General features: G+C 38.4%; 1 protein-coding gene across 3 annotated transcripts in view; it reads left to right on the forward strand.

Annotated features, from left to right (window-relative positions):
• The window catches only part of LOC115242284 (irregular chiasm C-roughest protein), a 140,842-nt gene that overhangs the window by 98,243 nt on the left and 24,963 nt on the right, over positions 1-17,636 (forward strand). For all 3 annotated transcript variants that reach the window (XM_029818466.1, XM_029818464.1, XM_029818465.1), the window contains exons 3-4: positions 65-408; positions 17,043-17,275. In XM_029818466.1, the coding sequence (XP_029674326.1) occupies positions 65-408; positions 17,043-17,275 (577 nt within the window). The remainder of the gene's footprint in view (positions 1-64; positions 409-17,042; positions 17,276-17,636) is intronic.

Raw genomic sequence — 17,636 nt, forward strand, 5'->3', positions numbered from 1 at the left:
ATATATATAATTGTCACACATAAAAGTATCTAAATTTAATAAATCTCTCTCATTTATTCCGTAGGAACGCGAGCAGAAAAGTCGGGCGGAGAACAGCACCGTTAATAATTTGCCTCTCGCTGCTGATGACAATGGAAGCAAAGACAGTGGCAGCTACGAATGTGACAAACGCGTCATCGCTAGCGGTATCGACGCAGAAGCCGTTTACAACGACGGAAGTAGTTTATCAACGATTCGCCATAGAGCCGATGGATCAAACCGCGGTGATTGGCAGTAGGGTGACGCTTCCATGCCGGGTACTCGATCAGAAGGGGCCCATTCAATGGACCAAGGACGACTTTGGTCTGGGAGCAGTTAGGAATCTCACCGGATACGAGCGATACGCCATGATCGGCAGCGACGAAGAAGGTAAGTGGATAAGATCATCTCCCGGAAATTCGATTTTCACGCTTAAATTAATCCTTCGTCGGGCATCCGCAAATGCGCTCGCGGACACTGGAATTATGCAAAATACGGAGAGTGATCTGCAATCATCGTACGAGACACTTTTTGTTATTTGTGGAAAAGAATCTAAATGATTTAAGAATCTATAAGATTCTTTCCAAGATCTCCGATAATCCCCTATCGTTTTAAAATTCACAAAATGACGCCGATCACAAATCTGTTTTGTACATTAACGCTTTTCGATACGCGTTCTTTCGAGCGCGAATTTTTAACGGCGTTTAAATTTCCTATTATAATAAAAAAAAGCGCACTTTGCACCAACGGGGAGGATTATTTAAAAATCTTTATATACACTACACATCAACTATAATGCGGCGCCCCTAGGCTGTGTACTCGCCCAAATTCAATTTTCGGCCGCAAGGTATTGATTTTCTGCTGTGTCGAAAAAATGTGTACACACGTGTGTGGGGGCTTCTCTCCACGAAAACAGCAATTCAAAACAAATAAAAAAAGCTTTAAAATTTACATCTTGCTCATATGTTTTATTTCTCAGTGAAATCTTATTGCTATAATCAGTAAGACATAAGACGGAGGAACAAAGTGTAATTGTTTTCACTGAAGATTAGTAAATATTTATTGATCTTTGATGAAACATGGTATCACTATTCGCTCAGTTGCCCGTGAATTTTTCGCGCGTCACGAAAAAATATTTCGCCTCGTTCACAGATTACACGTTCGCGAGTATAGCAATTCTCACACTTGACACACGAAAAGATACTTGGATACAGAACTCACAGAACCAATATCAGTAAGTAAAGCACGTACATATTGTGAGGTGGAAACCAGTATGACAGAAATGAAAAGGATATATTTTCTTATCCACAACTTTCAAAAATATCTATTTTTTGAAAATGAGAAAAAATCGATAATATTTTTAATATCGAATTATCTTTAATGTTGCTCATAATGGTACATCACATGAATTGTTAAATTAATTTAATGTAAAATAATTAAAATTATTAACTTAAAGAAATTAATTGTAGAAATAAAATTACAAGCTTTAACGAAATAATATATTTTTATTCATATTTGATGATGACACAGTTTCGAAAAGATTTATTTTACACTTTCAGCTTCTTTTTGTGCGAGGCGTGACCTCCTTTTCAGTTGTACCATGATTTCCGCTTCACCCTGTAAAGCACTTCCGGAAGAGCTACGCTTTTGTTAGCGCGCTTTAAAACAAAGATGGACCTCGCGTTATTCTTGCGTCGAGTCTACGTCGCATAAAGCCGATACAGTTCCTATTAAAAGCCACTACAAAGTTAAATTAGTTTCCTAACGAGTTACTAAAAAATGCCACCCGACACTAGTAATACTTGCTGGTATAGGAATATTTACACATGTAAACGTTCTTCCATAGTATGCGAAATAATCCCCGTGCGAGATCCTCTCGAGAATAACACATTCTTTATTGTAGAATTTTTAATATACAAAACTTCATATAAAACTCGCGAGTTAATTTCAAAACATAATAGCAAAGGGAATGAGGGAATAGAGAAATTTCGTCCAATCAGTAAATTGTGTCGGCAAATGAAAGGGTGATGTTCAAATAAAGACCTTCACGGTTCACGTCCTGGCCTCAGCAGCACGAGTGAGCTGATGATGTTAACGTTGCTCGCGAATAAACTCGAGAGACACAAACGCAAATAACAAAGCACAGCCGAATGAAATATTCTTACCGCGGACAGTATATAGCGATAATGACAAAGATAGACGATAAAAAAAAAAAAAAAAAAGATTAATGCATCAGAGAAATATACGACGGCAAATTTTTCGGCACGGTGGGAACGAATGATTTACGCGCTCGATTTCTCAATAAGCGTGAAATTCCTTTCCCAAGTCTCTATAATTCATAGCACGAATCAAGCGGAACGTTGTATAACTCGTGTAGTGAAATGAAGCGACAATTACACCTACGATTAAAATGCACGTTAGAAAATTGGTGAGATCTAGTTTCGCCGCGAATAGATATTGTTATTTTTCACTTTGAAATGATGAAGCGAATATGTAAATAAATGCGGGAGCGAGCGATTAAAGAGGGAAAAATGTGATATGATTACAATAAAGTGAAGATAGAATTCAATGAAACAAGAACCTTTGAAATTGCGTTCCAATTCCGTTAATGCTATGATTGCGCATACCGTGATAAAGCAAAGCTTTTTCATTGCGATAGAGGCGGAGCGGCGAACTGGTTTATTTCATCCGCCCTGTATACGTGTATGTATACGTACGATACATACGTATGTATATATATATATATGTATATATATATATATATGTATTCGTTTCAACATATAGATTGTCTTTCGGCACGCGGCGCGTATCTTTCCGCGCCCGCTGCATTCGTCATTTAATTCCGCAAAAATCAGCGCGCGGAAAGCGAAACGATCCGAACGTTTATTCAATCAAAATTTGTAACGTGTTTCGCGAAACGCGCGCTGTCCCTGCGCATATTGGAACCGGTGTGGTCCTATATGCGAACGTCGGCGGTTATTTTTTTATCTCTATTCGTTTTTCGGTTACGGTATTTGCCGGACGGAGGATTAGTCGTCGGTGCTCGCGAAGATAGAGCGATCCCCCACGATATCCCCGCCGATATTCCATTTCCTGCATTCACAATACGTTCCAAAATATTACACCGCGCGTTCGGCAATATTCCTAATCCGGGAGGGGGGGGGGGATGGGGAAAAAAACAGATATCGCATTACATTTATTCGGCTAATAAAAGTGCCATATATATTGTTGTCGTTAAACCACTGCATTCCGAATATCTTCGCTATTTGCCGTAAAGGTAAATCTTCACACCGAGTAGCTAAATATCATTTTTTTTTTTTTTTTTCATTATACTCGAGCGTAATTTAAATATGATTTTTCACGTGATTAATTAAACTGACGATTTAAATATTCCTTTTTCTCTCTCTCTCTCTTTCTCTCTCATTCGATTATTTAAATGTATATATATACAAGTGTAATGATATTTTTTTTTTTTTTTTTTTTTTTTTTTGTAAATTTGTTGTTTCACTTTACATAGTTTATTATACAGTCTGCGTTCCTGTGCATTTAATAGTCGCCATATGCTCACAACGAGTCTAGATCCGTGGTGCATTTTAGTAGTAATGAGCTACGTATGCATTGCTCTAGTATACATGTATTCATAATGAAATTTCGCGGAGAATATTGCAAAAGTTTTTGGTGCCTAGAGTTGGAGGGATGGTCACGTGGACGCGCATACGACTAACTTCTATTCCTTTTTTTGATAGAAACTGTCGTCTCTCACGTCTCTTTCGCAAAGATCTTTTGTGGGATTGCCGACGATGGCGCATTATTCAAAAGTAGGATTAGATACACAGGTGGCACTATGTCCCGAAGCTGAACATTGTACGTGCGTTTCTCGCTGGGTGCGTATATATTCGCGCGAACTTGCCCAACAATCACAGTGTGTGTTGGAACGATAACGCTCGCGCGCGTTTGAAATCCAGTTTAAGCCGAGGAACCATAATATACTTGTAACTATATGCCGTTGCACGATGCCTTGGTCCTCGTTCATTCTTCTCCTACACCGTATAAGCGCGCCCCGTCCTACGTGTGGCACGTACCCGCGGTAGCAACGCCTGATTTCCATAAAATTATTGCAGGTTTACTGCGCCATGGCTCTATGGCTTGTAACCGCAATGTTGTTGCACTTTACTCGCCACCTTTTCTAACCCTGTGCTACATGTTTTCATAATGAGAGAAGAACTGCAGAAACTATAAATTAGAAGTTTTTTTCCCTTTTTTTTCCCTTTTTTTTTCCCCACATAAATATACGACATCGCGAAAAGAGAGGTTAATAAATTATTTTACAAGTAGAGAAAAAATAAAAGTAAAAAATATGTACAGAGAACACAACTGATTTTTATGCACTCGAAAATTAATTAATAATACAGAACACACAGTACGAAAATTCATGCTAGTGTGACGATGATGCGATCAACTATCGGAAAAAAAAAACTATCTGGGAGAAAAACTATGCAATAGAAAAACCGGCTTTGGTTAACGTTTTTATATATTTTGATTTGAGTATAAAAGAGAAAGCTCGATGTTTTCAAGCTTTATCATATATGACTGACAACCAAACGAGGCAAATGCATCGGGGTTAGTTTTACTAAATTACGTGTCAGTTTTTGCATCACTCATTTAACGTGACGGTATAATACTACATTTTGTTTTTTTAGAAATATTGTGTGATGTATTGAATTCTAAATAATATTGAGTCAAGTATCATCCCAAAATCAAAATTTTGCGATAAAGAATAATTTTCAATCAAGTTTATGTTTAAAAGAAAAACCGGTTTTAAATTCGAAAAAAGTCGACTGTTCGACTGAAGACATACTAACAATAAGTAATAATAAGGACGCCCTATATATTTATGAAATATATAAACGGATTCTTTATTATATTTTTTAAATATTTTCATTATATATTTAATAAATATATGATATCTAAAAATTTCCTCTACTATACAATCTTAATCTCTATTCAGTATTGGCTCTTTCCTTTTTTTAATCTACAGTATTAAATTCCCAATTAATTTTAATTAAAATTTGAATCTTTATAAAGAGAAAGAGAGGGAATTACTTTAAGCGGTACATTATACAAGCTATGGAAGATAAACGCGCGCGTCTTGAAATATATCAATATCCGAGCAAATACCTGGCGGCAGATGTGCCGGAAACGAAATCACAACACACCGCGGTCGGTCGGTCGGTCGGTTTTAATCGGCGTACGATATCTCGCACATATCGATGTATATACATACATACCTACGTACGGACGGATAACGGCGTCGATAGAGCCAAGTCTTTAATTCGACGTCGTGTGTATGCCGCGGGCGGGGGAGAGAGGAGCGGCTAAGTTTAAATTAGTTCCGAAACATTCGGTGCACGCTCCGATGGTTAATGGTTCTACCATAGATCAATAAGATCGGCGGACGCGGCGGCGACGCGGATGCGACCGGAGACTCTGCAGTTGCAGCGCGAGTTGCAGAGCTGCGTTGCGTTGCATTGCGTTGCATCCAGCTGCGAAACGCGCCGAGGCCCGGGGCTCGTTTGACCGGATACCCTCCCTCTTCCTCGCCACCTCTTCTGTTACATGCTCGATATACTTGTACATACCTGTTTCGAGCGATCTCGAAGAGGAAAAAGAGAGAGAGAGAGAGGGAGAGAGAAAGAAACATACACGAAGTCACATAATTTCCACCTTCGATAAGGACAGGCGCGCCTACGTAGCAACGGAGGAGACGACCTTGTTACGGTATATTCGCCGTGTAATCCGATATACGCGTCCTTAAAGGGATCCGATATACGTACGATTAAGATTACAGGGCGTGTGTGTGAGATGGTAGGTATTAGAAATGGATTATCGTTCGAGCGAATTTATATTACGATAGCAGGTGACTCTCGGTAAAGGAGGTGCGTGGCCGTGAACGGAGGACAATCGATGGCGTATTCCGGTCTTACCACGCAGTTATTATCGATTTTGCATCTTTCCACCCCGGGCGAATGTTATTCACGTAAACGTACGCTCGAATAGATTTTAATCGATGAAGCGATCACGCCTAAAGCGGAACTAACCCGACTTTAAACGAGGTATTAATGTCGAAGATTTTCATCGAATTGCTCTATTTATTTACACAAATGATAAAATTTCTCTTTACACGATGACTATGCGCTTAGGGCTCTAAAATATGCACGACTTACAATTTTAACTTAATTATACTTTTAGTTTGTTGCTGCAAGGAAAATAATGGCTATCGTTCGATATTTTTATTGCAATGGATGGCGTTTAAAGGAGAATTTTCAAAAAAATTGTATAAAGTTACATTATATACAATTAAGGAACTTTACGCTAAGCTCAAGTTAAAACATTTTCGATCTGATAATGTACTCTACGTAAAGCAGGTCGATAAAATATGCTTAATTCGCGAAGCTTAAGTGTTCAGAGAAAGATGTTATTATCTTCTTTACCCGGATCTAACGATAAGAATTTTCAAAGGAATTAGCAGTATTAGCGAGAGGCGACTTGCTCCTCGATCAGTTCTTGCCTGACCGCTGTCTAGTCAATTAATCAGTCGATAAAGGAAGGCCATAAAAATACCGTTCTATTTACGACGAAATGCTTGCTTTTCAAAGATGAAGGAGTTCGCTATTAAATATTCATGTACGTGGCATAGATATATTGAACATGCGATAAATAAAGCGTGAAACGAGAAAAAAAGCTGACAACATTTAAAAGGACTATATCTCTGGAAAATTATTTTTTTACAAAAAAATATGCATATCCGTTTTACACTCGTGCCTAATAGTATATTGCCTATTAAAGGGCACTTGCGAAGGCGACTGTTTGAAACTAAAAAAAAAAAACTCTAATGTTCGTGAAATCCATTCATCCGAGATCTATCGAAAGATTTAGCCGACTCGCGCAGTTTTATCTCGAATCATAGGGAACGTTCCGCTCCGATAATTACCGGATATCGCCGCCAGCACAGGCCACCCGATATTAATTGACGCAATTATAAGCACAACGTAATTCCGGCGATATTCATTCTCCATATGTATATACGTAGGTACGAAATTTTAAGATCGCTTGCAGAAGAGCAACGGCAGCAGTAGCGGCAGCGGCAGCAGCAGCAGCAGCAGCAGCAGCAGCAATGCCAGCAATATCGAGGACGCCCCAACCTGCTCGACCGGATCCGGGGAGCCGCTTCTGCTCTGCTGCAACGCGCGGCCGATTAATCGACCTTACCGGTTTCCCGCGGTGTATTTTTCTCACCACCACCACGCGAACGAGCGAGATATTATATTCTGCCGGGTACACACTTCGGCCGACGTAATTTAAATCGCAAACCTCCGCCCACACGTCTTCTCTATCTCTGACGGAGATATCGTGAATTCTTATTCAGCAGATGTCGCGTCTAACGCCGAGATAATGGAAATGGGCGCGATATATATATATCGAGAAATCGTAACTCGCGCATTGACTTAGAGAGAGTTGCTTCCATAAACGTTAGTGAAAACTAACTGTGCTTTAATCCATTATCCGTTTCTCTCTAGAGACGGAACTAAAAAGAGATAGCGAATTGATTAAATCTCGGTTAACTCTAAGTAATTTTTATGGCTACAACCCTTAGATGTGCCGGCAGTTAAAACATAAATTTAACACAGGACGTTTTATATCTACTTTCTCTCTCTCTTTCTCTCTCATTTTCTCCACTTTTCTCTCTCTTCACAGATTCTTCAATAAATTATTTAAAGAAAATTTAATTGGATATTTTAATATGTCGATTACAATAATTTGACTAAATAACGTTATCCCTACGTTATCCCGCTATCCCTTTAATATTAAATAATTAGATCAATAATTTAATAAAATTTATATTGAATTAAAATCCACTTTTGAAATTAATTCGAAAATGTGGCATCTATCTACTATTAGTTATATCGGATATTCTTAGAACTATATTCATAGTCACAAATCATTATGTATTAATTCTGTTATTCTTTTGCTTTGGAACTTAATCAACTGTATATAGATAAAACACTTATAAATCTTTGTTGCCAGAATCACACGTATAAATTTTGGACTATACATAAAAATAAATTTCAATTATATAATATTTATGTATCACAATACTTTCTCTCTCTCTCTCTCTCTCTCTCTTTCTCTCTCTTTCTATGAAAGAACGATATATTCAATACGTCAGATATTGTACAATAAAATTCGTTTCATACGCAAATTATTACAAACATGATTTGAGTGCGCTTCTATCTTCTTGAGTTTTTACTACATTTATAAAAAATATTTACATCCAAGTACTTTACTCCGCGAATTATTATCTAATAAAACGCGCCAAGAGCTGAAAATGTTTATCGCTCCGCATGGATATGCATAATAATAAATATGTCCTTAATTAAGGACAAAATCGTGAAAATTGGTTTTAATTATGGTCACATTCTCATCAGTAGCATTTAAATCGGAATCGCTAAATTTAATATAGAATCGATCTCCATTTGGCTACGGTTTCAGTCGTTGTCGCGTGGTTTAATTATTAGATCTGTCGCACGTTACGATTATATGGAAGCGTGAGTTAAGGGAGATAGTACACTTGAAAATGACTACAATAACAAAATTCTTTTTATTTAAAAAAAAAGGTAATTAATAATTTTCCGAACACAAACATTCTGAGCTACATAAAATAATTTTTCAATATAATCCAATATCTAAACAAATATTGAATATATAATAATAATGTGTCTATCCTTAAAAATATAATTTTTATAAAATTATATTTTTCGAGTTTTATATGTCCTTTTCTTACTGGAAGTCACTGGGCCAATTATTATCATTTTTTTATTGAGAAATAATAAACTATGATTTGATTATTCGATGTAAAGAAAATTATGATTAAGATCGCTAAAAAAGTAAACTTTATTCAAATCGGAATGAAAATTCAAAAAGAGTTTACTCAACAAGAAGCATCAATCAAATTGTAGCCAGACATATGAGAAAAAAAATAATCATTTGTATATGTTAATCCAATGTTGAGTAAAAGAAACATGAGAAATTTCCGCTATCGTATGATTCTGCAACTACACTCTCCGCTTTAATCAAGAATTCATGTTACAAATTAATTAGCGAGATTTAATCCGACATTAGAAAGTCTAGATGATCAGATTCGTGCAAATGATGTAATAACCATTGTATCGCGTATATATATCACATAAGCGTTTAATTCGCCGAAATATCGCAAACGCATCATTATTTCGTTACAAATCAACGCCGTTATCGGTGCTAAAATAATGGCGAGTACGAGCATATGATATTGAAATTTTAGCGAACCGCAACTAGAAACCATGATACGCCAGTTGGTTTACGAAATCAATACGATCGTCGACACAGTGGCCAATAGTGCTGATTGAACCGCTGGGCAGTAAAAGCTGAGTATAATTTCAAGCGCGCGAGCCATGTCGCGTCACTATCAACGCGGTAATCATCGCCTATATCGTCCATCTTTCTTCTATTTGCTAACTATTCGGGAGACCATATTGGGCCGACGATGGCGATAATTGGCCCGAATGACGGCGCTACCGTCATTGTAAATATTAGGCCAGCTTGTTTTACAACCTTTTTCGCGTGTAGCAGAACACTTTCGAATGGTAGATAAATTGGCAGATCGCCTAAAGATAAATGTGCATGGAATTTATTCATTATTATATTTATTTCACGTTCGATACTTTTCCAAACACATTCTGAGCTATATAAAATAATTTTGAGATATATCCTAATATCTAAATATCTAAAATTAAATATTGAATATTGTATAAGAATAGCGTCTCTCAATTCTCTTCGAAATTTCTATAAAATTATTTTTTGAACTTTATATGCCCTTTTCTCGGAAATCATTGGTCCGATTGTTATCATTTTTTATTGAGAAATAGTAAATTATAATTTGATTATTCGGTTTCAGGAAAATTATGATTAAAATTGGCAAGAAAGTGAACTTTATTCAAAATAGATCGTTGCTTACACCCGTCTGACATATGCTGGGGCGATTTATTTATTTCACAAACATTATTAATTAACATAAGAATATATAAACAACAAAGGCTTTTCTATATTTGAATATGGTAAATCGCGTATGCAGAGCTAGCACGTTTTCACCGCGGCATGAAAAATTCAACCGCATTTTGGACCTGCTGAGCTTTAAAGCACTTTTACCGAAATCTTGCCTTATCCATATGGTAATGTTCACATTCTGCGACGAGATAGCAAATTCGAAGCTGCAACTCCAGTCCTGCACATGCGCGAATGGAAGCTTTGCGTAAGCACCAATCAGGTATTCCAGACGCGCTTAATTGGCAATTGCCGCGACCTTAGGATATTAGGATAGGTTGGTTTGTCGATTAAAGGATAACCATCTGTGATGCATTAGCCCTTGCCAGATGGCCGGCAGTGGAAACGCGGCAAATATTTATCTTTTCCTACAGTCAAACCTCACGATCGTGATAAGAGATGAATAAAGAGAAATCCGAAATAAAGACACGTGTCTCTATTTCAAGTCGTCTACTGCTATACGTAATTCCGAGGATCTCTGTTAACGTTGGAATGAAAAATAAGACGTATAAAAAAATAGCCTTCTCGTGGAAAAATAAAAAACTGATTTGTAATAAAAAGCTGTTTTTCCCTTTATCTTCAAATTGATTTTTGGCTCCAAATTTGCATCTTTCTTTTATTCGAGTACTGTACGTTCTTAAATCGTATAATGACGGCAGAGGATAATGAAAATCAAAAGCGGCCGTCGTTTTACGGATATCGATTTTCCTCGATGATCGAATCCGGCCAGCCGACCGGACGAACGTTAATGCCGTTTGCTCGCGTCTCCCTCACCCTCTACCCCCTTCCTCCCCTGCTCGTTCCCCATTCATCCCTAACCGTGACGAAACTCAACCACGAGTTCCAAGTGCGCAGCTATGCCCGGCCGTGCTTTCGCGAAATTTACAGACGCGATTAATGTCACGACTGGCTCGTCCGGCAGGCGTTCGCTTGCCTAGCGGCCGTTTGTAGGCCTAACCGTTGCTAATTTCGGAGGGAGTTATGGCCCGGCTATTACACACCCTAACCTAGGTTGAAGGAGACCCGTGTACCTCACGTGTGCCCCTGTATTAAACACGCGCGGCGTCTTACGCGCGAAAAGCTCTCGTGTATTATATCGAGGGCGCTCCCCCCACCCCCGTCCTTCCGCGATTTATCGTCGCGATAAAGAGAGAGCCCACGCAAACGCGAGCGACGTCCGTGGGATGTTATCGTTTTGGGCCGTTTGTGGCTCGACTCGAATACCGGAATCATCCCGCGACCAACGGCCGACGACCAAATGCCGATATGCCAGAGTAGATAAAGCCGCGCGCGCGCCCGCTGATTACACGATTATTTCGTGCCGGGAGACCAAATCCGCGCGACCCCCGTCCACGGTAAACACACAAGCTTTTGCGAGGTCGCCCGTTCTCGCGAACGGCGTATATCAGAGCCTCGGAAAACCCCGTTGGATTACGTTTTCGATATTTTCGCAGCTTCGGCGCGAGCACGAGTTATCGAGCGCGACGTGTTTTTTTTTCTTCTCTTTCTCCCCCTTTTTTTATTTTGCTCCCTTTGCCCCTACGCTTGGTTTTCGCCACCGGTATCGCGAGACCGAACGTTCGAATGAAATTTGCAGCGTAATCGCATCGCGTGTAAAGACAATCCCGCGCTGTTAGTTAGGCCATGTGTGATTTACTACGTATTGCAATAAAGGCCTGTAACCGCGCGCGATGTTATCATCATGCCGTTTGTCTAGTTACAGAGCCAACTGAGAGACAGAGAGAGAGAGAGAGAGAGAGAGAGAGAGAGAGAGAGGGAGAATTTACCGAAACAACTAGCGGCCACGTTCCCGAGTGGAGGATTAATGGCCTTATGTTAAAGCTATCTTGATTATGACGCCAAATCCACGATTTAATCAATTTATTGATGCACAAGCAACACGCGATTAACACTTAAGACGAGGCTACGTCATAACGCAAGAAATCGAGAAAAGATTAATTTCTTTTTCTTTTTTATCTTGGCGTTATTATTATCTACAATTTCTATTTACCGCAAGCATCAAATCGACGAAAGACATAATGTATTTATTTACCATTTGTATCTCGATATTCAAAGATATCATTCTCTACGCTCCTTGGGGGAAGTTCTGTTTGCACTGTGCACTGTTATTCTTAGCGGAGGAAAGTTTCTCGCTCGCAATATCGGTTTTTTAGCATTCGAGTTACAAATTTTTAGTATTCAAGTTACAAACATCGCGCAACCTTTTTCTCGTATCTCGTACGTGATTTTTCTACAAAGGAACAAAACGACAATCTTAACTTGAACACACAAAATTGCAGATGTCGAGCAATGCGAGGAGAATTTTTTTTAAGTCTTCAGCCATTTTTATGCTCTTTGAAGCATAAAATGTCCAAGTCTTGCTACGCGGGAAGCCGAGTACCCGCATAAATTATGCATCCGGAAAGGGGGTGAAACTCTCTGCCGCGCAAACTTTGGGTTCGCTACGTCGTTCTCGACGCCGGAACCGTATTTGTAAAATTCAACCCGTATTAATGAACAAAACCGACTCCGTGCTTAAGAAGGATGTTTTACGTTAAAATATTTTACAATGTAGGGCGCCGACCCTCGAAACGATACATCGTAGAGCGGGTTTATCGCAGTCGTGAAATTATAATATTAACACTGTACACATTATTCTCTAGCGCAAATATATATTCATCAATCTCAAATACATTTCGAGTTACGTTGTTAAGCAAACGTTAATTTCTTATTACAAACGAACTTTTTCTCATTTTTTAAATCGCGTTGTAGGCTAATTTTCGCGAATTTTCGGTCGGTTAAAATTCCGGCGCGCTGCCGGAATTATATTCCCTGTTAACAAATTATAATTAATCGCGACGGTTTGCAGTACAGTACTCGTTTCTTGACTCGTGTAATTAAAATTAATTATGACTGTTTGTAGCGGGGCGGACAACGCAAGAGTTAATTAATATTGTCTGCGATGTATTGTTCCGCCGCATCGAGTAAATCGTTATGGCTCTCTTCTCGTGGCTTTACTGCCAAAAGATCCTTTGTTCGGCTTCTACGTTAGGTTAAACCCTACCTCGAAAATGTTCTCAAATTATAACACGAAGGTTCCTAGAGCGCGATATTAAACGACTGTGCGATATAAAATATTGATATTGATATAAGATATTTCTCTCGAAAATTAATATTAGATAACTTTATGTGCGATCGCGAAACGGCGACATTTTTCTATAATTACGAAAGTTTCGAGAGTTTTCATCATTTTCTTATCGAATATTCGAATTCATTATTCAAAAAATTTGGCGGGAGTTTTAATATAATCGAGGTTCACACTTCTGTCTGACGTCAAAGTTTTCTGGCATTATAATTTTTCACGCTTAATGCAACAAACTTTACTTGACGCGCAGGTGTGTAGTATTCGAAGAGAGGATCTCTTTCCCCCGTAAAACTTCCTGACCCGGTAACATCGTGGTACGTCAACATTTTCTAAATAGGATGGTTGTCATCATCATTCATCCAGTTGGTTATTCGCCGTAAAATCCTCCATCTTCCAAATAATACGATTATCAAAAGGTAATATAGAAAATATATGAAACACATAGTGTATAAAAATGCATATAGAAGTGAATGAAAGAAAAACAATAAATTGTTACGCAATGATACATATACATCGCAGCAATTTTAAATAAACTTAAAAAAAATTAATAAAATGAAATTCTAAAGAATGTAAATTTGTCGAGAAGGCAATAATTGAAAAACGCTGTTTTACGATATTGTATTTACACTTCCCAATATAATATCTTGACTAACTCTACCATCTTAAATATAAAATATTATCGTTGTGTAATGTCTCGAGGCAACTCCGAGGAAACTTAACATAAAAGAAAATTGTAAGATATAGATCTTTCAAGAAAGCTATTTTAGAAAGTCGTACGATAACAGCTGCGCAAACAATAGCGTGGCAAAAGTTTGTAGCGCGAAAATTACCGAGCTACATTCGTTGAAGTAAATTAAACTGATTATAAGGGCATTATAGATGATTATCCTAACTGACATTACAATATATAATGTTGACTACATCTAGCGAAAGTAATTATCCCATCATTACAAAGAAATCTACTGTATGTCAAAGCTTCTAAGGTTTATTCAACGAAAGTCCTGAGAGAAGCGTTAATTACAGTCGACAAGAGAATGTACATTTCAATTGGCCTTTTGACTTTCATGGACGCGGGTGAATATTCTCTTGTGAGAATACAACTCGGTCACGATTTTCGCTATTCGGTTTTAATTGAGAACGGTAATTAAAAATAAGTTGCATTGTGAAATTTTGAAAGAATGGTATTGTATATGCAAGTATGGTATATTGGCAGTATGGAACTTTGGATTAAAAAAAAAAAAAAAAAAAAAAAAGATAATTGAAATATAAAAGTCGATATTACACGGTATTGAGGCAAACTGGCTTAAAATATTTCTTTAAAATTTCAAACTTGATTTACACCAGAAACTGCTAGTCGACGAGTTAAATCGCTTTTACATAATACCGTTCAACAAAGCTGTGCAACACTCGAAAGAGTGAATCGATCATTGGCACATCGGAAATAGCGGATGAATATGCCGCTGCAGTAAAAACAAAATCAAAAAGAGTGCAAAAAAGCGCTTTATCATTTAATGCAGGAGCGCGCGTCAATTTTGCTCGCACGACCACCACGGACGAGTGACTCGACGAAGCTTTTCGCGTCATCCCGCCACCGCACCACACGAAATTTCCCGGGGAAATTATTTTCGATAACATCCTGACGTTTAACGGCTGAAACACGCGGTATTACCAACGGCTCACACACGTTTCATCGGGCATAAAGCCACCATGGCGCAGGAGCGACAATTAAATAGAATGTACACTATCCTATAATGAAAAGTAAAAAAAAAAAATCTACTCTAGAGAATTAACTCTAATTAAACATACAAAAATAAAAAAAAAAAAAATTAATACATTTAAATTGTATTTATATATGATTATAATTGTATTCATACGTATCTCTAAAAAACTTGTAAATTATTATTATATATGATATATAGACTATATTTTGTATCTTTATTTTTGAATGTAAATATAAAATTTAATCTTTTTAATTTATCGAGCTATAATTTCTCTTAATTATAAAATCTATTAATTTCAGAAGATTATTCTTTTTTTTTCATAAAATTTATTTGATACTTTTTAAGAGTATGTTACTTACTTTTTGTCTCAAAGATCAATCTGAAAAGATACGATTAATTTGTAAAGCCTTTTGTCCACGATGCTAGAATTCGGTCCGAATTCTCGGACCGAGAAATGTGTAGCCAATCAATTCGCAGCTTTTACGGAAAAGCGGCAATTTTATTGGCTACACGTTTCTCGGACCGAGATCTCGGACCGAGTTGTAGCATCGTGGGACACAAAGCTTTAGAGATATAAAACCATCGTCTCAAAACGCATTTATTTATTTATTTCATACTTTCTGTGCAATTTCATATTATATATAAGGACAGTAAATTGGGACTGACACACAGCCGCTTTTAGTACGTCGCCGTTGTCGGCCGACTTTATCGCGAAGGTGCAATTTATTGTATGGAATTATCCCTCGTCACACGCACGCATGCAGACTGACAATTACATTTTTCCACCGTCTGGCCATGAGGTGTGCCTTGGACCATCGCACTCATATTCGCGGAACGTTTCTCTCTCTTTCTTTCTCTCGTCATGCTCGCTTTATTCGCTCTGTTCGCTCGCGGATCCATGAAGCGTGACATTATAGGCGTATCGCGAGATGCATGCGTGACATCGATTCGCGAGAAGGATCGAGGGAAACGAGGAACGGACGAGCGAGATGATAGGGGAAAAAGTGCCGATGTGCGAAAGAAAAAACGGTCGGCGCACAAAGGGAGAGAGAGGGAGAGAAAGGGAGCGAGAGGTGGGGGGGGAGAGGAGAATAAATTGCACGAGCGACACGGATTTATTCGAGCACGATACGTTACCGTGATACGTGATACGACTTGGCGTGAATCGACGAGAGCTCGCGATACTTTTGAGCGACGACGCCACTTTCGCTCGACAGACAATGCGAAATTCCGCGATTTGACGAGGGGAATCGGCGAGGGATGGTGGCGGTGGCAGCGGCGACGGTGGTTGAAAATCACCGGGAAGAGAAAAAAAGAAAGAAAGAGATGGAAAGAGATACTCTTTCTCTTCTCGAGAGAGGAACGAGAGGGATTCTTTCTCACGGTAGAATAAGCTCGCTCTAATTCGCCGATGGTAGTTATCAAGCTAGCTGGCTTCTGACAGTTTACCTGAATACGCGACGAATTTAAAATAAAACCGCGCCGCGATGAATTCCATATCCGACGCGATGCCGTAAGCGACTGACATATTCCGCTGCAGTTGATATCGTTTTTTCGATCTCTTCCATTGTCTACAATTTGGAGAATAGCCCCCTCCTCTCATTCTGTCTCTTTCTCTCTCTCTCTCTCTCTCTCTCTCTCTCTCTCCTATCTCTTTTTTTCGTCTAATATAGATATCATTTTTACTTGAAACCTAACCACAATGTATTTCACTGACAAATTTTTTTATCGATTCAATTTCCCCCCAGATAAAAATATCTAGTTAGTTTCTAAAAGTTATTATTTATTACAACTTTTCAGTTTTTTCCTATTGCATATTATTAAAAAATAATAATAAAATTCGAATTAAAATTGTGAAGTAACGTATAATTGAAATTAAATTAAAAAAAAATATTGTTAATTAAATTGAAAAAGCATACTAGTTTTCAGTTTCAATTTACGAGAAAACACGCCATGATCGTGGAAAATATTTGATACGCAAAGCGCGATACATAATGATCATATTTTTTTTCCGCTTGCAGGCGATTTTTCGCTACACATATACCCGGTGGAACTCGAGGACGATGGCACGTATCAATGTCAGGCATCGCCGACAAACGACGGACAGCCGGCTTTACGATCGAGATTTGCCAGACTGAGCGTGCTCGTGCCGCCGCAAAAGCCGAAGATCCTGCAAGGCGACTTTCTCGTCACCACCGAGGATCGCGAGCTGGTGATCGAGTGCATAAGCGTCGCCGGAAAACCGCCGGCGGAGGTGAGGAAATCTTTCGTCTTTAGACATTTTCTGGCATCTTTGTCAACATATATATCGATAGGATTACTCGCGGATTAAATCGGATTAATCGCAATGAAAGCAATCCCCGGTGATTGCGTCCGGAAACTTTGTGGATATCTCTCGGCGATGGACAAGTACACCGCCCAGAGGATTATGTCCGATCGATACTATGTCGAGGCGTGCCTCTCGTTTTACTGTTTTGCACGCGTTCCTAAAGATGTTTCCATATTACACACGTAGATTATGTTGCACAAGTCGAGATATTGTTAATCGTAATTCAAAATAAAAAATAAAAAAGTTATATATCTCTCTAATAATATATGTATATGTACATGTAATA

This window comes from Formica exsecta, unplaced genomic scaffold (genome assembly GCF_003651465.1).
Source record: "Formica exsecta isolate Colony F162 unplaced genomic scaffold, ASM365146v1 scaffold59, whole genome shotgun sequence".
NCBI classification, from domain to species: Eukaryota; Metazoa; Arthropoda; class Insecta; order Hymenoptera; family Formicidae; genus Formica; species Formica exsecta.